At 40.2% G+C, this 23035-nt stretch overlaps 1 protein-coding gene across 2 annotated transcripts in view; it reads right to left on the bottom strand.

Annotated features, from left to right (window-relative positions):
- Positions 1 to 1590: 1590 nt before the first annotated feature.
- The window catches only part of LOC102196489 (zinc finger protein GLIS2-like), a 30906-nt gene continuing 9461 nt past the window's right edge, over positions 1591 to 23035 (bottom strand). Inside the window, exons 2-7 of one of the 2 annotated variants that reach the window (XM_005744601.1) lie at positions 12878 to 13066; positions 11194 to 11387; positions 8633 to 8818; positions 6661 to 6794; positions 5712 to 5830; positions 1591 to 5110 (exon numbers count right to left, since the gene is read on the bottom strand). In XM_005744601.1, coding sequence (XP_005744658.1) covers positions 4437 to 5110; positions 5712 to 5830; positions 6661 to 6794; positions 8633 to 8818; positions 11194 to 11387; positions 12878 to 13043 — 1473 coding nt within the window. In that variant the 5' untranslated portion in view covers positions 13044 to 13066 and the 3' untranslated portion in view covers positions 1591 to 4436. The remainder of the gene's footprint in view (positions 5111 to 5711; positions 5831 to 6660; positions 6795 to 8632; positions 8819 to 11193; positions 11388 to 12877; positions 13067 to 23035) is intronic. The other variant, XM_005744602.1, reaches the window with a different exon arrangement.

Raw genomic sequence — 23035 nt, 5'->3', positions numbered from 1 at the left:
TGTTCTCTGTCCAGATGATTCCACACTGCTTCAATAAGTTTGAGCTCCAGGCTCTGGAGAAGCCAGTCCATGACTGATAGTATTCCACTGTGTGTTTTCCCATACAGCTACATGTTTACTGAATTGGCATTGTGTTTGGGGCAATTGTCATGCCAAAGGAAAAGCCATGACCAATAAGATTGTATTGTTTGTATATGTTTGTAGTTCCATCCAATTTCGCCAAAATCCCCAACATCACTGGCTTGAAATGCAGCAGTCACTGTTGTACGCCTCATAAGTTCATGACCGTTTGACTCAAAATTCTGAAATCTGATTTCACTCCTTGATAAGAGGCGTAACAATTGTAATTTGGCAACCTCAGCCTTTGCTCCATGTTAACCTTCCTTGACAGCTAACCTTCTGAGACCATTTCTAATGAGGCTTCTCATTTCAGGTATTTGGTAGATTTCTTTAATTTCTTAATTTCAGATACTATTCATCTATTGCAGGTAGTTTTTAAGCAACACCACTTTTTCTTTTGTCCTCCACAGTTCCACATCATGCAGAGATCCACTAGATTTTCAGGTGATGGCTCTTTGGAGATCATCCTGTTGGTGCAGAAATAATATTTCTATGCCTATCAAACTGTTTTATTGTTGGCATTTTTCATAGATTCAATTAAAGAAATGGGGAGGGTTAACTCGGCGCAGACAAGGATTTACACTCACATTAACACCTACAGGTCGTTTAGAATCAACAATTAACTTTTCCCTGCTGGGGGGATTTTCCCATGACATTTTTATCAGACACTTCTGTGGTTAACCACAATAAGCCAGTAATTGGTTGGAATCCCATCCCTCCATTCCCTCCTCTTTCTTTTTGTGTGTTTGTGTGTGAATGTTATATACCACAGCCACAGCATTTAAATGTCCTATTTCCTCAGGCTGGCAGTTCATGCCTGTCCAATCAAGGTTAGAATTAGGGTTAGGGTGGGGACTAGGGCTCTAAGTGAGCATTTGCAGATTGAGTGTCATCACCCCATGAGGTTTTGGATTGGAGGTATAAAACTTGTTGCAACCAATCCACTGTCTTCAGTCCAGAGAAAGATTACACGTTTACAATGCTTATACAACTGTATTACTTCTCCAAGTGCTGAAACCTAAGGCTTTCATTACAAAGGTGTATTTACACGTCAAATATTTACTGATTTTCTTTCTCACCTACGAACAATTACCTACCTGGAGGGGAAGAGGGGCCCTTACTATAACCAAAGCTGTGACAGGCATGCCATTGCAACACCCATCAGAGATGTTTTATTGTTAATATGTCACCCGAGATGTGGAGACATATTATTATAACCCACTTAGATATGGGAGGACCATTTTCTGCTTCTCCTCGGAGCTATCAGTAACATTCACGTGGTAATTCTTTCACATCGATAAGAAGATACCTGTTTGTCTGCTTTTTCCTGCTTTCTATTCATGCTGGTATACAAGGAAGCTACCTGATGTCATAATCTCAAACAAATGAAACAGCAGAGGCAAACTCTAACTGTGAGTGGGCATAACACAAATAGAGAAGAGTGGACACGCACAGTAAGAAAAACCCTAATTTATTACAATTCTTTATTCTACCATGTAGTCTTCTATTTCAACTTGTAAAGTAACAAAACAAAAAACATCACAGCACAAAAATTACACAATGGTGTCACACTCTCTCCTTTAATGCATTTATTGACACTGAGTCATTGCCATAGTCATAAACATTGGTGGAGTGTTTAAAAGGTGTTGCAGTCGCCCTGATGTACAAATCACATCTGTTGTCAAGCCTTTAAAAAGTTTAACGTTTCCTAAAATGTAATTTAAAAAAAAAAAGCATATATATGCACTTTACAGCTGAGTACATATGTTCCATATACTGAGTGATATATTTTAGCTGAAACACAAGGCACTTACTGGGGCACCTTTGAAATACTGATCAGGATGTGCAAACAGGAATACAAGATCAACACAGATACTGGCCATGTGTGGCCATCGTCAAACGCTTCCCCTTCACTGCCTCTGGACAGACTGCTTTTTTTTCTGTTCCTACTTATGCCATGTCTCAACATTTGTTCAAAGCAAATGTGTAATTATTATTGCCATATACACACCTTTGTCTACCCACAAGAATTATTCCTTCAGGCAGGGCTGATCCTGTTTAGACCATTGTCTTGAAACGATTAGTACAACAAACACTAAACTAATATAATCTGCGAGTGAAGGAGCTCTGACCTTCACTTGTGTCAATATGTTTGTTTTTCGTTTTTTTTTTTTTTAGTTCGTTCTTCTTGCGATTAGAAAAATCACATGGTCAACATAGCTTTGTGTTGAAAATAATCTGTCACACGTCATTGTGTTCTAAGTCTGAGTCAAGGTTTTACTGTTAGCTAAAATAAACAGCAGTGGAGATATGAGAGCAACACTGAGCACTTTTCTATGTGCAAATTAGTGCGATAACTGCTGACATTGTCCTGTGTAGTGTGAGACCTCTTGTGATTTAGCATTTTTAAATCAATATTTTTGGGGGTTGGAGGCAAGGCAATTATTCTGTTTGCTTTTGGCTTGGAAATTAAGCAGGTGAGGGGATATACCAGGACTACATATTGCACGTAGCAACTGGTGTACCAAACTGAAACCATAGAAACCTTTACATGATCAGACCGAGTCAAAGATTTTGATTTCAAACTGACTTAAGTACAATCTATAAGAAGACTGCTGTGCAAAATCTTTTCCATAAACACATAATTTCCTCTTCATATGCATAAATATTGTGTAAACAGCTTTGCTCAAATAAAATCAACTGTATCAAGGGTAGCTCTGTATTGTATGTTTTAATATTACATAATTGTGTGTGTTTTGGTGTGTGGACTGTACTTCCTATTGCTCCCCACATCCTTGTTTCCTCACATCTTTATTGTTGAGGAAACAATCTGAGTCGATGGAAGCACTCTGTGGGGGTTGTCGAGCTTAAAAACTACACAAGGCCGGGGTGCCAGCTGTTTTTCCTTAGCAGCTTTGGTAAATTTAATCCACGAGCTTGCCTGTGGAAAAATCCTTTAGGAAATCAAGCTGTAGATGAAATTAAAAAGATGGGTTTATGAAGGCTCAGTTCACCCAGATTACACATATTCCCTAACTTCTGTTATTTAGCTGTGCAGCGATGTGGTTTTGTTTCTCTTTGGAGTAAACATTTCCTAGTGGGTTTATGATCTCAGGCCCCAGTTTCAAGTCTCACCATGATATTAACTTGGTAAACTGTGGTTTCATTTAGAGTAAAACAGACTATGAAGGTGGGTATACGTGATGGCTGGGCAATCACAATGTTTTCCCTGGTCATTACTGTATGAGTCACTATTATATGGACTTACTTTTTGACCTTTGGTTCTCTTACTCATCATCTGGGGTTTTAAAACCAGAGACCAGTTAAAGCAAACAAATTTTAAATGCCCGAGACCTTTTATCAAGCCTACTAATAACTACAAACAGCTATAGTGGTTGAGGAAATTATCCAAACAACATTGCTATCCTTAGGAGTATTTCAACAGGAGAAACTGTTTGCACTGATGATTTAATATTACCCAGATAACAACTAGAGCTATAGAGATACTCAGTAGGTATCTCAGGTCAATGTGAAAAAAATATATAAAGTGGATCTGCATGCTACGATTAAGGATCTGGCTTTTTTTCTTTTCTTTGCAATATGGATGAACTGACCTTTTCAAAGTTAAGACAGCTAAATGCATGTATGGTGTAAAAAATAACTGTTATGCAGTACAAAAAGGCCCTGCTGGAGTTTTGCTCATTACAAGAACACTGTACTCAAGTCTGTCTTTAGTTATTATTGGTTGGAATGGCTGAACTGTTGCATGGCTCTAACTGTGGAAGGGATTTTTATAACCTTATACACCCACAAAAGCTTTCCACAGTCATATGCACTGCATTATGTTAGTAAAACCAATAAGGTTTCATGCCCGGGTATTAAATACTAGTGTTTTGTCAGGAGCCACCAGCTTCACAGAGATCTACACCTTTGGTTTAACTCCTTAATACAACATAAATGAGGAAGTAAAGGTCCTGTTTTAAAGAGCAACAATATATCAACAAAAGGAAGTGATGCAGGCATACACTGAGGGACTGTAGATAGAATTATCTGAATTTTCCATGATATGCCAACATAAAGACATTTCAGTGTATCTTAATGTGGCACCAAAGTATCCAGAGCGAGTCACACATGTTATGTACTTTTTTTAAACTATTACACTAATACATTTTAACGCCCAAACCAAAGAATATCTTGCACGTATCCCTGTGAGATGCCAGTGATTTCTGATAAAATGTTAGTATGATAATGATGATGGCAGGCTGGAAAAACACAAAGTCAAACTCTCTGGTTCTCTGAGTTGCTGACAGTTCATCTTAACTAACAACAGCTGGTTTGAGGAGTAGCGCCCTTGATGGAACCACCACCCAAGACAAAGCGTCACTTTGTCTCGCCCCAACCCCTGCAGAGAGGTTCAGCACTTCCCCGTCCTCTCCTTCCTCTGATTCCTCCCCGTCCTCTGGCTCCCTTCTTACCACCTGCCCCAGACCTCCCAAAGCCCCCAACCCAAACATAGACGCAGCTGAAAGTCCAAAGCGCAACAGTGGGGAGTCTGAAAGGCTGAGCGATCCCATGCTTCCTCCTCCACCCATGGAAAAGAGCGGTGCCCGGTGGTGGCCTAGAGCTCTGGCATGGCAGAAAGCAGAGAGTGGCAAGGATGTCCCAAGGCCCCCAAGAAGGGCTGCAGCAGCCCCAGGGATGATGACAGGAGTCCCGCCTACAGAGGGCTGTTCAGTGGCACTCTGGTGGGTAGGAAGGCCCAGCCCTGTCCCTGACCTACTTGAACTCCCCGGCTCTTGGGCAACAAAGTGCCCATGAGCCTTGATGTGCTTGCGTAGGGAGCTGGGGTCTGTGTAGCGCTTCAGGCAGCCTGCCATCTTGCAGTAGTAAGGCTTGTCCACATAGTGGGTGCGAGTGTGCTTGAAGCGGTCACTAGAGTTGGAGTAGCGCTTGCTGCAGCCTTCATAGGGGCAGATGTAAGGCTTTTCCCCTGGAAGAAAAGAGAAACAAACAAATATGAGTCAGAGACAGAAGGACAAAGGAAGGAGAAATGGAGGGGAAAGAAATGATTTGATTTGAGAACAATGCCAGAGAAGGATGTTGTCAGTTTGTTTCTAACTCTTGAGATTCATGGTGTGTCATTGCTCAACAAGGAAAGGAACAAAGAAGAAAGTGTTATTCCGATGTGACACTTTTTAAAAGAACAAAATAAAATACTGCATGAGAACAAAAGATATAAAATACTTTATTTTTAATGGTCAATGGTCGCCATTGACCATGGTCGCCTTAATGGTCGCCTTTTGTAATAGCCTCACTGGGACATTCCTTTTTTTTCAAAAGGTTTAATTTGCTCCTTCTTTACATTATTAGAGTAAAGTCTGTCATTTATGACAGAAGTGATAGCAGAGTTGTACGTTTTAATTTTTCAGAAATCACTCAGTCAGAACATGCTATATTATTTAGTCTTAAAATATTTTTGGAAACTTCCCGTGTACCACTAGAGGGAGCCCACGTACCACCAGTGGTATGCATACCACAGTTTGAGAATGACTGGTTCAAGTCATTGCTGGTTTTGATGGGACTGAACTCACCTGTGTGCGAGCGAGTGTGTATCTTCAGGTTCTCCAGACGTGAGAAGCTCTTGTTACAGGTGGGACAATGGTGTGGCTTCTCATTGGTGTGTGTGCGGATATGAATCAGCATTTTATACCTAGAAATCATAACAAATAAGACACACATTTACAATCAAGATCAAGCCGTTTTTATTTTTTTCAGCATTTTTACCTAGGATGTGGCTGCTGATATTCAAATGTGTCTTATCTTGGAAGCCTGACATATGATGCTTACATTTATTAGTTTCAGATGTAGCCATTCTTGTATTTTGCTTGTTTACATTATTGTATTTGCACAACTCTGTTGCTTGTGAAGCTCGCACACAAGAATTTCACTCACATGTACTGTACCAATGTACCTGCACATGTGATGTGACAATAAAAGTGATTTGATTTTGACATTATATTGAAAAGATCATGACTCGCTCTGATGACCTGTCACACTGGATTCAAAGCTACTATTGCTAGCATGTTTTCATTTCTTTGTTTCTTAAGGCAGCCAACCTTTTTTGCACCACGGACCAGTTTATGTCCAACAATATTTTCACAGATTGGCTTTAATGTGTCGGATAAATACAACAAAATAAAATCAGTACTGGTACCAAAAAAAGAAGATTTATTCATGATATACGGGAAAAGACCCAGGGAAACCGAGTTAACAATAAAAATGATCAAAATTAAAACAACGCTAAAAACCAATAAAAACCCTGAGAACCATAAATTTCACACCCAAGCCTCAACTGTCGCGGCCCGGTACCAAGTGACTCGCAGATCCGCTCCATGGCCCAGGGGTTGGGGACCGCTGTCTTAAGGTATTACTTAGGAAATTACATTGCTTTTAACACCTGTTGCTTAGAGACTGGTATAATTTTTATGAGAAATATGCTTTGTGTCATCCTCACAACAATAGAATAAAGCCACAGAATACCTTGCATTGAAGCCCCTCCCATTTCGAGCACAGCCTTCCCATTGGCAGCAGTATCCAGAATCCTTTTCAGGCTTGACATGGAAGTCGTTGATGTGATCCACCAGGTCCTGCAGTGAATCGAACAGCAGGTGGCACTGAAGGGCAAAAGTGGGAATGAAGCACATGGCTGATAAGAAACCTGATTGTGACCTTTTTAGGAAACTTTCACACAAACAGTTGATGTTTTTTTCTTCTTATGTCACTCTTTCTTTTTAATTGAAAATGTTTGAACAGTATACCATTAAAAGCAACCTTTGTCAAAGTATCTACAGTTCCACAGTTCAGTACAGTAGGTGTGTCAGAGTGTGGCTGGAAGCTGCTCGCGTGGGTGCCAAGCCGGGAAAAAACGACAAAGAGACTGTCAGTAGTGTGTGTGATGGCAATAAAAGGAAAATAAACCCATACAGTGTGTCCATTTGTGGTCCTTCTTCACAGCAATAGTATTTTCTATAAATTTGTATATTTTAAACATTTATTTTAAAAAGTTTCTATTGCACATAAAATCAGGTAGCATGACAGATGTTTTGTCTAATTAAATTAATGTAATGTAGGAGTAGGTCGTGGATAATAGGCATTGATTTGTAAATAACTGGACATAAACTTGAGCTTATTATATAATATTATACGAGAGTATCTTTCTAACTAAATAGGCAGCTTGTTATCTTTTGCTTGAGGTCATATCAAGAGATATAAAACGTTCTGGGGTCTACTTGAAGGAAAGGCAGATGCAAAATTTAAAGTGAGGTCAGAGGTCAAATGTGACATGTGTCAAACTATAATAACATGATACAGGCACGTAAGCAAACACTATCAAAAACATAACTTTGGCAGAGTCAACTGCAGTTTAAATGACAGGTAATAAGTATGTGTAAGTATAAAAAGATCATTTCATAGCTCGGATAAAGCCATCATAAAAACATAATGTTATTGATGGGTAACTCTAAATCTTTAAAAGAGTTTTTCCTGTGGATTCACAACAGTCACAAACCCCATGAATGTGTGACACAAGCTTTAAGTGTGCAAGCTGATCATCACAAAAAATTCTTCTTCTTTGCTTCATATTTATGGTTCATCCCATCTTCAAACTTAGTCTTAGTACACAACTATACTTTCTGTGACTTTGATGGCTCTGTGTGCAGTATGAATGTGAGTATTAATGGGTAACTGTGGCTTGAAGTGTAAGAGAGCTATAAAAAAACAGGTGAAAACACTCTGAGGAACACTGCTGCTGCTAGCAAAAAGGGAGATTCTGGCTATTATTAGCCTGACGTGATGATCTGTAGTTACTGTATGTAATAAATTTAAGTGTGACGTACTGAAGAGCATGTTCATTAATCATAGCATCCGTTGTTCTGATATATGAGTTACGTTTTGTACAGTTTACCTAATCAAGGTACTTCATTGTTTTTCATTCATTTTTTATACATAATTATTAATCCTTTAGTTCTTAAAACACCAGAATATAATATAGGAAATGGTTGATTTTGACCTTTTAATTCACCCAACTATATTTTTTTAAAAACACAAAGTTTATCTATTTAAAATTATGCAAATAGATGAAAAAGTAAATCACTTTTCACACCAAACTGGTTAATTTGTTATTGCTAGATCACACCGCACACCACACTCATTTTTTTATACTGTAACCTCTGATAGCATTTATCCCCGCTGACCTCTTTTTCTGTGACTCTCAGCTTTATATATTTTGTTTTCAGTGCCACTTAGTGGTCAGAGTGATGTTTGCAGGCTCTTTTTCACCCTCATTGAAGAAACTGCTTGTGCCTGCTATTAAGTGTAGGGTTTGAAGCGCGACACATGATTAATAATATTATCTGCCAAAATAATATGACTCAAGCTTCTGCTAAAATGCATGCAATAAACATATAACTAATATATAAGTATAACTAAACCTACAATATTTAATTACACGCACCTTCATCCAACGACAGGCCAACTGAGCATCCATGGAGGGTTCCGGAGAAACCGGCTTCTCTCTAGTCTGACTGATGAACATGGAAGAGGGAAAGCTGTAGCTTCTTGGTGGACTTCTAACTGGGACATAAAATGGATAGCCCTGTGGTGAAGCACCAGGTTCCACACCTCGGTGAAAAGGTGATTCCTAAAGCAGAGGAGGATAGAGAGAGGTCAGAGCAAGAGAATTTTGTGGCAACAAAGGCAAGATGTTCATTAGCTATTCACAAGAAAAGAAAAATAATTCATTTACTTCACCGTTAACGATGAAGAAAGAAGCTGACCTAACACTAAAGCCTGCCACTTTGAGCTTGATCATTAGAAAGATACAACTATCAGAGGAAATGGAGGAAGGTTGTGAAACAATAATGTACTCCTTCTGATCGTGTTTACTTCAAGTGTGTTAAAGTATGATTTAAGAGCTTTTGCATCCATGACATGTATGTTTATTAAATGGGGATTGAAGGTCTACATTTGTTTTTTGATTTATAATTAGAATACACTTCAGCAAATCCAGTGATGACAATGAAAAGGGGCTTGATAATGTAAAAATGAGGACTTTCTCTGCTAAATGATTGATCTGGTCCAAGAAGGGAGATTTTGTGCCGTAACTAAAGGAGTTGTGTGTTTGATGTTTTCACCATTAAAGCACAGCTAAAATTTGATTTAGACAGAATCACTGCGTGGCTGTGGGCTGTGTGCAGATGCTGCACCGGCAAATTAGATTCACTCCCTGGATCACTTCTCTATTCAGTCCTGCTGAAGAAAAATGGAGCGCATTCAGCCACGATTAGTCACCGGTGTGAGAATTCTAAGATTGTGGTCATGCCTGTTCAGAAGATTAAGTGATTACATGAATACATACACGTACCTGGAGTGTGTACTTGTAAAACATTTTTATTATTCTTTTTATTCTTGCAATCCTCTTTAAAATGAGTGCAACACACATGTGTTTGTAATGAACCCCGCTCAGGTTAGGGGAATGTAACATTCCTGGGTTTTTCAAAAGTTGGACAAACATTAAAGGAACTGTTTTAGAAACATGCTCATATGCGTTCATGCTGAGAGACAGATGTGACTCACATGTGTACTGTGAAGGTAACACTTCAGCCAGCAGCCAGTTAGCTTGTAAAATATTCATTTGTGAGCTGTACAGGTGCTAGTAGTCCCAAAAACCGCTGTTCTATTAATGTCCTCTTGGGTTCCGCTCCCATTTGTAAAATGCCAAAATCCAGCTGTAACAACTACATCTCTGTACAAAAAAAATTATATTCACGTTCACAACAGCTTCACAGTTGGTGATCTTTTTTTATATCTCATCCATCTTGATACTTTTAAGACATCAATTCAGGGGCATGTGCATTTTAATCCGACCAGTGTGCTGACACAGGGAAATGATTACCATTTCCTAGGCCTCACTTCTGCTTATCTGAGATCTTAAACAATCACATGACCTTCTATGAGTAAGCATTTTGTCAACAGTGGAAAGAAAAATCTCCCTTTTAACAGGAAGAAACCTTCAGCAGAACCAAGCTCAGGGAGGAGCGACCATCTGCTGCGACTGGTTGGAGTGAGCAAAATAGCACAGGACAAAAGATGTGATGTGAAAGGGAGCCAGAGATTAATAACAACTGTGATTCAATGCAGAGAGGTCTATGAACATAGTGAGAGAGAAAGGTGGTTGAAGAAGAAATACTCAGTGCATCATGCAAATCCCCCAGCAGTCTACACCTATTGCAGCATAACCAAGAGAGGATTCAGGGTCGCCTGATCCAGCCCTAACTAAATGCTAAGGACAGTTTTAAGCTTAATCTTAAAAGTAGAGATAGTGTCTGTTTCCTGAAGCCAAACTGGAAGCTGGTGCCATAGAAGAGGGGCCTGAGAACTGAAGGCTCTGCCTCCCATTCTACTTTTAAATACTCTAGGAACAACAAGTAAGCCTGCAGTGCGAGAGTGAAGTGCTCTAATACGGTGATACTACAAGGTCATTAAGATAAGATGGGGCCTGATTATTTTAGATCTTGTATGTGAAGAGCAGGATTTTTGATATCTCAAATCAAGATCAACAAGGTCAACAAAATTCGAAGCAGAGGTTTGGCAATACAAATGTGCAACATAGAAGATGTCATTTTTTTCTCCCGTTAATTTTTAAACAAACTAAAATGCTATCCACACAATCCTAGCGAGCGCTATCTAGACTCGCAAATTGACATGCAGTTTTTGACAACAATCATTTTTCAAGCTTGATACACTGCTCACAAATTGCTGTTATAAAAATGGGTCTTAATACAAGGTATTGATTCGGTCTGATGCTTTGCATGCTAAGTATACTGCACCCAGCCACTCAATTCAAATCTTTTTAATCCCCATGTCCTCTCTGGAATGTCACAAGAGATTGAAGTCATTACCAAGTCAACTGATGAAACAAGCAAAACACAACTTTCATGTTTGCACACTAATTGCAAAGTGCAGCAACGCAAGGAGCGGTAGCATTAGTGCACTCCAGCAAACACATGGACTCACCCGAGAGAAGAGGTGTGGCTGAGGGCTGCTGCTGCTCTGAGGGGACTCCATGGGAGAGGATGGAGAGAGGGAGGATGGCGAGGAAGGGGATGGGGAGAGAGAAGAGGCATGGCGCAAGGAGGGGGACAGGCTGAGGTCCATGGCTGGAGGGGTGAAGCAGGACCCAGGTCGTTCTTGAGAGGAAGACAGGGAATCTAGATTAGAGATTAGAGATAAAGCAGGATCCTTATTACACCCATCGCAGTATCATGATTCATTGATTTCTTGCTTTGCTGAGGTCATTTCACAAAATGTCCCTGTAATTTTACCAACGCGTTATTGTTTGCAGGTAATGCCACGGTCTTAGCAACACCCCTGCTCACTCTTTTTAAATATGTTTCAAAATATTTTAAATATACCTTTTCAATTTCATTGAGGCATGTAGAACATTTCTATAATCCTCTGACTTATTTTGTTCTTTCTTCTTCTTAGATTTTATAACAATCACAATAAAAGTAATAAATAAATGATGAGGCACTTTTCAAAACACGAAGAAAGTCGCATAAAAAATTGCACAAAGCGACTCCCAGGCCATCTCATTTTGTTATTATCGCAGCTATCTGAAACAATCACACAGAACTCATTAATGTAAGTGCACGGTGCTTCATCCATACTGGACACACAATAGCTACTAGCCCTTTGTTTGTCATCAGTAGTTAAAGCAAGCCATTTATCAGTTTGAAGGTTGGTGGATCAATTCCCAGTCTACCCCAGACTGCGTGTGAAGTCATCATTGGGCAGGATACTGAAACTCAAGTTGCCCCCAATCCATCCTTCAGAGTCTGAGTGTATGTGCAAATGTTAGACAAGGCACTTGGGTATGGATGTGTGCATAACTGGGTGAATGAGACTTTTAATAACAAGAGCTTCCATAAACATGGAAGGGATGACCTTGGCATTGTTCATTAGTTCAGTCACGCCATCCATTGTGAATGATGGATTAGGTCCTCTTTATATGGTGATATATGGACTATTTATTATTATTTATATGGGCTTAAGTTTTTCCTTGTGTGAAGCTCAAAATCTCTTCTCTCTGTCCCAGGTTCACCACTCACCCCAGCTTCAGCTGTCTGCCTGCACCCTCTACTCTCAGCCCGTCCTACCTGCCTAGCTCTCCAGAAACCTTCCTAAAACTATATTTGCAAACCAACCAACTAAATTTGTTGTAATCTCAGTTTCTATTTTCTGCCCATGTGTCCTTTAATCAATAGCAACAGCAGTGTTTCTGTGTTAAACAGAGACGGAAGCACACAACGCAGTAATGCTGAGCACAAAAGCTGACACAAGAATGAAGACACAAAGTCCATTGTGTTTGTGAATGTCACAGAGGTGCTGTATTTTTTTTAGGTCACTTCATATCAGTGTCACACTCCTCTTGTTATGAGCTGCACTGACAAAAATGGGGACAATCTTCTCGAGGACACAAATGAGCTACTGTTCACTGGGTTTGCAATAATAGGTTACCAGGAAAGTGAGGACAGAGAATCAACCTATTACGCTATTGCATTACCACAGTGATAAACTTAATTACTGCGCCATGATAATATCAAAGTCATGTCATGTGTGTATTTAGGAGAGTAGAAATGATGGAGAATTTATTTCGGTGATGCTAAAACTGCCAGATGTTTACCAGGTTAACTCGTACCTGGAGAAGAAGGAGGCGATGGAAAAGTTGTGCACTGTAGCCGCAGTCGTTTGATGCTGATGTGGGCACAAATAGAGGACGGGCAGCTCCTCTTTCCCAGTATCCCTGGACCGTCTGTGCGACCTGAGGGAAGCTTCAAGTCCAGTGGCTCATCCACAGACAACATGGCCGCCGATTATTGTTGCCCACCTAGCAACAGACAAACAAGTTAACAAACAAAGTGTCTTTATTTCAGTAAAGAGCAATGAAAGCAAATTTATTATTAGGACTTGCTTACTAATGTGTTTTTTTTAATAACCTCCTGGAATAAATCTGTACAGTAAAAGGTACATTTCTTTTCCCTTTTCTCTCTCTCACACTCAGGGATACTGAGTCTGTTGTGGGTGCTAACCACAACTCCCCACACTCTGAAATGACTCTGACTCATCTGGGAAAGAAATACCTGGGACCCACAAATCAAAACAATCTCATTTACACGCAGGGAGACATTTCTTTCACACCACCGTGCTAACGGACGACTATATAACAGGTTATTAAACAAAAAAATAATTTTGCATATCTTACAGCTACAGATGAGTTAAAAGATACGATTAATTCAATTAATTCACTCAATAAAGTGAGTTGTATGACTAAAATCATCTGTTTTTCTTGATCCAGGTTCTTAGGCTCTCGAGATTCAACATTCACACAAATAGTACAGAGTTACACATCTTTCTTCATGGGATATCCGCTGGTGTATCATCAGCTATCATTCCCCTCTTAGAATTTGGATAACAATATTCCTCTCTTTAGTAGTAGAGCATCCACATTTAGACTTCCAGATGCAATGAGAAATAATTCTGCAATAATCCCAAATAAATTCTAAAATGACAGTCACAAAACTGTTACAAAAAGCTACTTAATATCCCACAAACTGAAGTAATAGTAACAGTTAGTCTAGATGACACTTCACTAAATTGTGAATATTCGTTAATTAACATACTACCTACAAATGTTAGTTGTTCTAGGTCATGTATTCTGTAATAAGGCAATTTGAAAATAGCAGGGCTTAGTCCTTTGTTGTCAATTTTCGTTGTAGCTCAGTTCCCGGGGGGAAATCATAATGATGTGGGCCTGTTACTTTGATCCTCTGCATTTCTGTGGTGAACACTCGAGGGCCTAAACTAGACTTTTCAGTAGTTTTCCACTTCTGATGGTATGATACTGTGGGTGAAGCATGCGACAAAAGTTATCCCAGCCAACGACTAAACTCATGGGTTCTTGTTAGACTAAATGACTCAAGACCCAGATATGTGCTGCAAAGAAAAAAAATCTCCCAGCAGAAAACCAAAGAGGGGAAATTCTTGGACCAAACCCGCAGTGAAATGCTTGACAGCTGCCGGGAAAGTCAACGCAATACACGACATTTTTGCACCTGAGAATTCCACAGCTGTTATTCACTCCGTGTCAGTGGGAGTGTGTACGCGATGTCAAAAAAAGCTCATCTAATGTTGAATTTCATTTGGTATTATATATAGGGTGGGCCATTTATATGGATACACCGTAATAACATGGGAATGGTTGGTGATATTAAAGTGCTGTTTGTGGCACATTAGTATATGTGAGGGGGCAAACTCCTCAACATGGGTGGTGACCATGGTGGCCATTTAGAAGTCGGCCATCTTGGATACAACTTTTGTTTTTTCAATAGGAAGAGGGCCATGTGACACATCAAACGTATTGGTAATGTCACAAGAAAAACAATGGTGTGCTTGGTTTCAACGTAACTTTATTCTTTCATGAGTTCATGAGGTTTATCTACTCTATGTTATACATACATAACTATAACATAGATATACACTCAACAGTCATAGCATTATGACCACCTGCCTAATATTGTGCTGGTCCCCTTTTGCTCCAAACGTCGAGTCATGGACTCCACTAGACCTCTGAAGGTGTGCTGTGGTATGTGACACCAAGATGTTAGCAACATATACTTTAAGTCCTGTAAATTGCAAGGTGGGGCCTCCACGGCTCAGACTTGCTCGTCCAGCACATCCCAATGATGCTTGATTTAATTGAGATCTGGGGAATTTGGAGGCCAAGTCAAAACCTTAGACTCATCGTTGTGCTCCTAAAATCATTCCTGAACTATCTTTGCTCCAGCATTATTCTGCTGAAAGAGGCCACAGTCATCAGGGAATACCATTTCCATGAAAGCGTGTACATGGTCTGTAATGGTTAAGTAGGTGGTACGTGTCAACAGAACATCTACATGGATGGTTGGACCCGAGGTTTACCAGCAACATTGCTCGTAGCAACACACTGCCTCCACCAGCTTGCCTTCTTTCCATAGTGCATCAAGTTGCCAGGTGTTTCCTCATTCAAAACTTTGATATATATGTTGCTAATTGGAAGTTTACTTTAAAGAAAAGAAAAGAAAAAAGACCGAACCAGGCTTAACTGTTAGCCCTTGCGTTTAATTGCAACCCTAGCATACAGACAAGACAATGGTAAAATAAAAATATTTCCCCATCCTACAAAAAAGACAGTTTGAAAACATTTCCACTTTGCAGAGTTCACTTAAAATCTTACACCCACAGTGCAGAAATGTTTGCAGGTATCCGTTTCAAAGACAACAGTATTTAAACTGCATTTAGTCAGTGTTTGCCTCCAGTGGAACTACTAACTGGCGCCAGACGTGGGTTGTAAGTGCATTTTGTGACACAACTGCAAAAGCTCCACAGTGTGTCTCACCATATGACTCTTTAATGATAGCTGGCAGCAAGAGCATTCTTAATTTACTTTCACCGGCTGGATTAAACCTTCCAGCTACATGTACACCTCCTTAACTTCTAAACTTGCTGTCGCCGCAAATTCTTCCACAATCACCGACACAATCCCCCGACATAATATAAGGCAGAGGCTAAACCACAATGAAGTCAGTGTTTAGGTCCTCCTGTCGGCTTGCCAGCTACCTCACCACACTAAGTTTCACATTCCACAGCAACCTTGTTGACTTCTCTCTCTCACACGCACACAGCTATTTGGAGGTACTGTAACAGCACGCACACTCAGGACCATATGTCACACCAGTAGACATGTGTATGGCTCATAACCACACATGAGCCCCCAACCTCCCAACGGGTCCACCCCCTTTTTTCCCCTCAGTGACCTGCGTTTGGGCAGCACGCCCAGATCCACTTATGGATCCTCCACTGCCTACAAAAACACATAGTTTGACTATTTGCAGACTTACAGTCAAGCATATGTACATACTTGTGCACTAGTGCATGCACTCACTGTCCTATACAGTATAGTACATACTGTAAATATATGTAAGGAGCAGCAGTAAGGAGATGGTCTTTCCATACTGTCCCTCACTGAAAGATGGCACCACTCTACACAGCAAAATCTCCAGTGTTAAATTAACACTGGAGAGTGTCTATATGGGTCCACACCTCTGAGTGTTAAATTAACACTTTTGACAGTGTTATATGTTTAAAAGTAGTCAGTTTTGAAGATTAACAATGGCTAACACTGAGCAGTGCTGATTTTCTAACACTGGAATATTTCTAACATTTTGAGTTATTTTCCAGTGTTAGAACATCAGCACTGCTCAGTGTTAGTCTTTGTTAATCTTCAAAACTGACTAGGCTACTTTTAAACATATAACGCCGTCAAAAGTGTTAATTTAACACTCAACAGTGTTGTATTTGACACTCAGAGGTGTGGACCCATATAGACACTCTCTAGTGTTAATTTAACACCGGAGATTTTGCTGTGTACCTCAAACCTTCAACAACAAAGTTATGCTTAAAGCCAACCTACATTAAACCCATTTGTTTGAAATCCAAAACACCTCATAAGTCAGGAGCGTCCTCACACAGTGGTTAGATATGCCTGTCAGAACCCCATAATTCTTACAAGGGAGGCAAGCTGACAAACACGCATACACACAAAGTGCATTGCTTACACATTTTTTGCATGGAAATACGTACTGGTTTACACTCAGACTGGATTGCTGATGCTGTGTGTATTCTCAGCACGAGAAATCGTTATTAGACTCATCCAAATCCCACTTTGACTATTCGATTATATATGAAGCAAAGCAGACACACACATACCGGTATGCTCACACAGTTTATCCCCTCCCCTCAGGTGTAACACACCCACACATGAGAGTTTGTCCTCCTCTCACAGGAAACATTTGCTTCCACGGTGCCCCGATGTGGCCTCTCCCTCTCTCTTATTTTTTTATTTTTCCTCCCCTGTCTCTCTCTCTCGTGCGCTCGCTTTACTTCCCTCCCTCTCACTCCTTCCTGCGGTTTTCCTCTCCCAGTCCTCCAGCGGAGCATACCTCTCCTGTTCTCTGTACCTCCCACTCCTTTTTCTTTTCTCCTACTTTTTCTTCTCCAGTGCATTTTTGAGCTCCCTTCTTTTATTTCTCCCCAGTTTCACGACTTGTTTTTATTCCTGTTCTGTCCTTCAAATCGAACAAGATACAATGACATGAAATGACAGTGTTAATAACTGAGAAGATAGACTGTAAAGCTTTGGATCAGGCATGGACTTCACAGTCTTGAAGTAAAAACCTTTTTCAGTGTAGGTATTCAATGATTGTTTTTTTTATGTTTTACTCTAGACCTATGCTTGTTCCACGTGTGAAAAACTAGCTGTCAGGATGAGGAGGAATCAGGTTCAACAAGGCAGCAGACAGAGAAAGAGATTTAAGCCAGTCCATCACTCCAAGAACAACGTCAGGCCTGACTTCTAAGGTTTATATATTCTTTGATCTTCCACTCAGTGTCCTTATAAGGTATTATGCAAGACCGCCGCAACAGTGAGGATGATAGGAGGCTTTGTTTTTGTGACGTGGAGGCATACAGAGACAAAAAGAAAAGAGGCCAAGGTGCCCTCGTGAGAAATGAAATTGGACACCTGTTTGAACAGCAGTGGACAAAAAAACAAAACAACTGGTTTGCATTAGGGAGAAAAAAAGGGTTTCTAAGGACATAGAAAGGTTGTTGAGAAGCATGGAGGAAGCAGCGGGGGGTTCCTCTTACCACACACTCTGTGGTGAGTTGGAGGTAAACAAGTTCTTGGAGGCAAGTTTGTTTTTCTTTTAAAGAAAGAGGACAAACACGAGTTTTTCTTTTCTCATGGAAGTCCAAGTGTTGCACAATATGTTTTTCGAGGGCCGGAGAGACTGTGCAGATCATCCAAAACACTAATGACTATATCACATTTCAAACTCCAGTCACAAAAACAAAACCACCTCCGCTGCAATCAAGCGGCTTTTTTTTCTTTTCACCGCCACGGCAGCAAAAAGGAAATTTACTGTCAGTGTTCACAACTTGAGAATGAGTTGCGCTGTTGTTTTATATGATGTCAACTCTGATTCACGGCGCGCGCTCTGTGCCAGCATTCACGAGGGTGAACTTCCCTCAGGAGAGAGAAAAACGGCAACAGTGCGGGGAGACTGAGAGCGAGTGGGCGATGAAAAATGGCAAGGAGAAAACAGAAACTGTGGGAGTCAGACATGGGCTCCCACCCTTTCCTCCTCTCACACTTTTCCCATTATTTGTCTCGGCATGTCTCGGCCTTCCCTCTCTCTCTCTCTCTTGCATCTCGGCAGCACAAAGTGATGCAACTGTACTGAGCAAGTCTGCAATAGCTACCAGTAGAGCCTGCAGTGTCTCTCATACTGACACTGGCGTCTACACCACTTATGAAGGGAGTGGTGGCGACTGTCAGGGGGAGGGGGAGCGGGGGGTGGGCGGGTGTAACTTCTGGAATCAGCGACTGTCTTTTTTTCACTTGAAACATACCACAAATCTCACATCTCTATCCGTCAATAAGCTTACTTCTGACTCTTGCTGTCTATAGGGAGACTTTTGAAAGGCATGAAGTAGCTGCTCACTTTACCAAAAAATTTGTTCCAAAAGGGCTGAGCTGCTAAGTGTCATGACAAGAAGTGCACATTGGAAAACCCAACTTTAAAAGTTGAACAGTGCTGTTTATTCAAGCTCAGATTCACTCACACAAACAATGCTTTTCCTATTAATTCCTTGAATTAAAGCCCCAGTCAGCCCAAGAGACAGATCAGAAACTCCATGGCAACTGCCAGCTGCTAGAGGAAAATATATATTCCCCAACCAGATGGTGAGGGGTTGCTAGAGGTTTCTGACTGACAATAGGTGAACTTGATCGCTAAAGGCCCAGTGACGGAGCCTTAGAGACTAGTCCAAGTTCCCCTGCCAAACACAGGTTATTACAGAAAACTGGGTATTCCCCAACAGGTTGGCGAGTGGGTGCTGGAGGATGCTGGTCATCAGTAGCTGAAAATGGTTAGAAGCCATTGAAAACAGGCATCATTTTGACTGCTTGGTTAGCGAGCGCTTGCAACATCATGGATCACAAGGAGAATTGTTGGTGTAACACCTACTTTGCAACTACTCACCAATGAATGGGGAATGCATATTTTTTCTCCAACCAACCAAAGATTTCCAGGAGAGGTCGCTGACCAGTCTGTAGGCCTATATGACTAGGTCCTAGGGTTTGTTTTTACATTCAACAACTTCAATAATCAGGGAGTCAACTTCATTGGAAGCTGCAGTGTTGCACACTTGATACTGTCTGAAATGCCACCAGCAATGATCCTCCAGTGCTTCTAGTAAACTGTTATTGCTAATACAAATTGTATTTAGAAATCTGTTCCTTAGGGTGTTTTCACACCTGCTGGTGTTTAGTCCGCTTAAATCAAACTCGGGTTTGTTTCCTCCCTCGGTGCAGTTCATTTGTGCAGGTGTGAACATGGTAATCACACTCAGGTGAGGAGCGAAAGCAAGACCCTAATTAACTCCAGAGTGGTTCATTTATGGTGTGAACGTGAGCCGACCACGATCTGAACCAACTACCAGGTGTACATTGCAAGTTTGAACTAAAAACCATCCCGTGGCCACCTTGGATTGCTTTTCTGGGATGTGCCAAAGTACAATTAAGGTACAATTAAGGTACAATTAAGGTACAATTAAGGTACAATCAGTGGTTTACTTTTGTTGCTCCCACCCCAGACACATCTGGACAAGAAGCGAGCTGAACATTTTTTCGTGGTTTGTAGTGATGCATTTAGTTTTGCTTGGAGTTCATTTTGATTTTTCTCTGCTTGAAAAGAAATCAAATCTACAAAACAAAAAAGCTACAAGGTTACTGTGGCGGGGCGGGGCTTGCGGTGCTGTGCAGGGAAGGCAGACGCACCTGCACAGCGAACGTGAATGTGCACCCAGGTCTGCTGTGGGTTTGTTACAGTTACAAATTAATCAACTTATACGGACCAGACTAAACAATCTATAGGTGTGAAAACACCCTTAGTAGTGACCTCAGCTGTCACAAGTAATAACAGTTATTAACCTGTTACAAAAACATCTTCCATGTCTACTAAATTTACAGACTTTTAACATAATTCTTCACCATATGTATTGTGTTAAAATCAACCATATGGTTGTCAGCAATGCCCTTTAAAAAAAAAACTCTGTTATATACACTAGGTAGCATAACAATGAATGAACCAAACCTGCTTTATCATACTTTCAAAGTAGATGAAAGGATGAAAGGACTTGATCTTTAAACAATATGTTTACTTTGTTTAAAGATCAAGGGAGCAGAGAGTCATTTTGTCATAGAACCAAAATTCTTAATGCACCCGAAGGAGTCGCCCCTTGCTAACCATTAGAAAGTGTGCAGGTTCAAGGCACTTTTTCACTGACGTGTACTTTTCTGACCATAAAGTACACAACATGCATCTTTTGTAGAAAGTACATAGTTTTTGCTTTTTTATATTTAAATCCCAAACAGACTCCAGTGCAGCTATGACCAAAGAGTCACATTTGCTTTAAAATAAACAAAGTGGAACAAGCTCGATCAACAGGTTCTTAAACAGCATCCAGAATGCTGAAAATCACATTTAGGGACATTAGGCAGTGAAATATGTGTGTTTATTGCAAAAATATGGGACACCTGCTATTTATCATATCTAAAAAAATTGCTGAACATTTTGGAAGATAGGCCCTGGGAGGAAAATGCTGGAGAGTTATTTAAGACTCCCCCACTTAGAGCACATGGGGTGGGCGGGCGTTAATCAGATAGGAGCTTTATAAATGGAAAGATCAGTTGAGGAAGAGCTGTAATAAAAGATAAACCCCCCTCGTTACAGTTTATCCCTTCATAACTCAAAGATGAACATAACCATGTATAGTAAACTTCATGCTGGTGGAAGTTAAGAGCATATTTGTACTACCTGAACGGTTCTTACTCCTTAGTTAAAGAGGGTCTGTTTTTCTTCTCTAATTCTTCAGTGTTAAGAATTTTGTCAAATCTAACTCTTTTCAAGAAACACTCTGAAACCACTCCTTTGTGTTTACATTAATGAAATGGGTCAAATGAATGCAAGAAAAAGGGGTGATTTGATTTCACTTTAACCATATCAAACCAAATCACTCCAGAGCTTTTCACTCCCTTTGTACACTCGTACTCCTCCCTGACCAACCAAATGGTTTATTAAACCAACAGTTCATTCTTTGCTCAACACCAAGCAGCAAGCAGACAAAGGAAGTAGCTAACTGATGAACATTTAATCAGCCAATTAGCTCTGAAAGAACCATTATTCTGAGAAGAATGAATATTGGATTTAAATGAATAAGTTAACAAACACTTCACCTCTACCTGCAGCTTAAAGAATAGCCTGTGTTGCTCAGCTTTATAAAGTAGGCCCACACTGGTATAGTACGTCTGTTTTGTGTTTTGAGATTGTTTTGCTCATTGCAAGTGTAAGAAACAGAAACTGCTCACTGTTTACTTACTTTTTACGTCTGTTTCATCAGATATCTGAAATGTGCAGCAGTTGCACTGATGCAGAGTTTAATATGTTTTGTGTATTAGTTTAGAAAAGTGAATCACTATAATAGATGGCTATGGTTTATGTATTATCTGTCCTTATGAAAAGTTTCTGTCAGCGGTAAATGTAGGGACAAATTATTGGCCTGTTGACAAAAAGCTGAGGGTTTCATCCCCATATGGTTTAAATCAGAGTATAAAATTTTCTATTCTTCCGTACGTAAACTCTGAACACAACAGAATACGCATAACCATAACACCATAGCAGTAATACAGCTTATAAAAACCACTTATAGAAAATCATATAGACAGAGCACTCATTCACACTGCATGTTAAAACATATGCATGGCCTAAAAGAATCAAAAACATTGGGGGAGATGAATGGCTTAGTTAACTCAGAACATGCTCATCACTGCCAGTAATTAAACCACATGAGGGCAAAGTGAGCATGTTTCACTTATTAAATCATTGTTTGTATCTACCTGTCTGACTCAGCCCATGCCTTATGTTGTAAAAACGAATTCATAATTATTTGTAATTAATTAGTTAGTAATTAGCACAGACACAGCGCCCCAAGCATGCACTTTATGAAAAATAGATGCTAGTCAAATTTTTTATAGCAGCAACATCTTTCCAAAAGATATGTTGATCTCACGGTGGTTTTGGTTTAATTATACTTGGTTTTGGACATGAACACAAATGCCACAAAGAGGCATTCTTGTTACACTTCACTGAAGTCCAGCTAAAGGGTCGATGCATAGCTGGCATGCTGTACTCTGTTTTTTTCCGAGTCTGCGCAGGCACAAAAACTGGCATGTGAACTTCTGCATCGATGTTCACATGCACTCTCTGATGATAAATGCTCACATTCATGGAAGCAATAAAACACCTCCAATGAGTTCACTACTCTGTTAAAGGGTGTGTCGGGCAATTCTTTTCATCGATCTAAAAATAGCATATTCTAATGTAACAGCGAATGTGTTTATTCCATCATCTGAGGCTCATCGTCGTATTTATGACCTGTCCACGTGTGCTTTGGTATTTTGGTAGCCTTTTTAATGCATTTTGGCCACTCGTCCACACATAAACTGCATTCTAAGTGACTGAAAATGGAAAAAAAAACAACCTTCTTCCAGGTGAAGATTTTCACAAAGTCCATGAACATCATGTCCACATGTAAATTTATATTCTTCTTTTTTTTTTTTTCTTTTTTTTTGATGATCAGCAATCCGGTTGTTCAGTCTGACGTCACTAGCCGTGTCTGGGTCTAAACTCCGCTGCAG

Source organism: Pundamilia nyererei, unplaced genomic scaffold (genome assembly GCF_000239375.1).
Source record: "Pundamilia nyererei isolate P.nyererei 1_Seehausen unplaced genomic scaffold, PunNye1.0 scaffold00145, whole genome shotgun sequence".
NCBI lineage: Eukaryota > Metazoa > Chordata > Actinopteri > Cichliformes > Cichlidae > Pundamilia > Pundamilia nyererei.
Note: the sequence above shows the minus strand (reverse complement) of the source record. Positions and strands in the feature narration are given on the sequence as shown.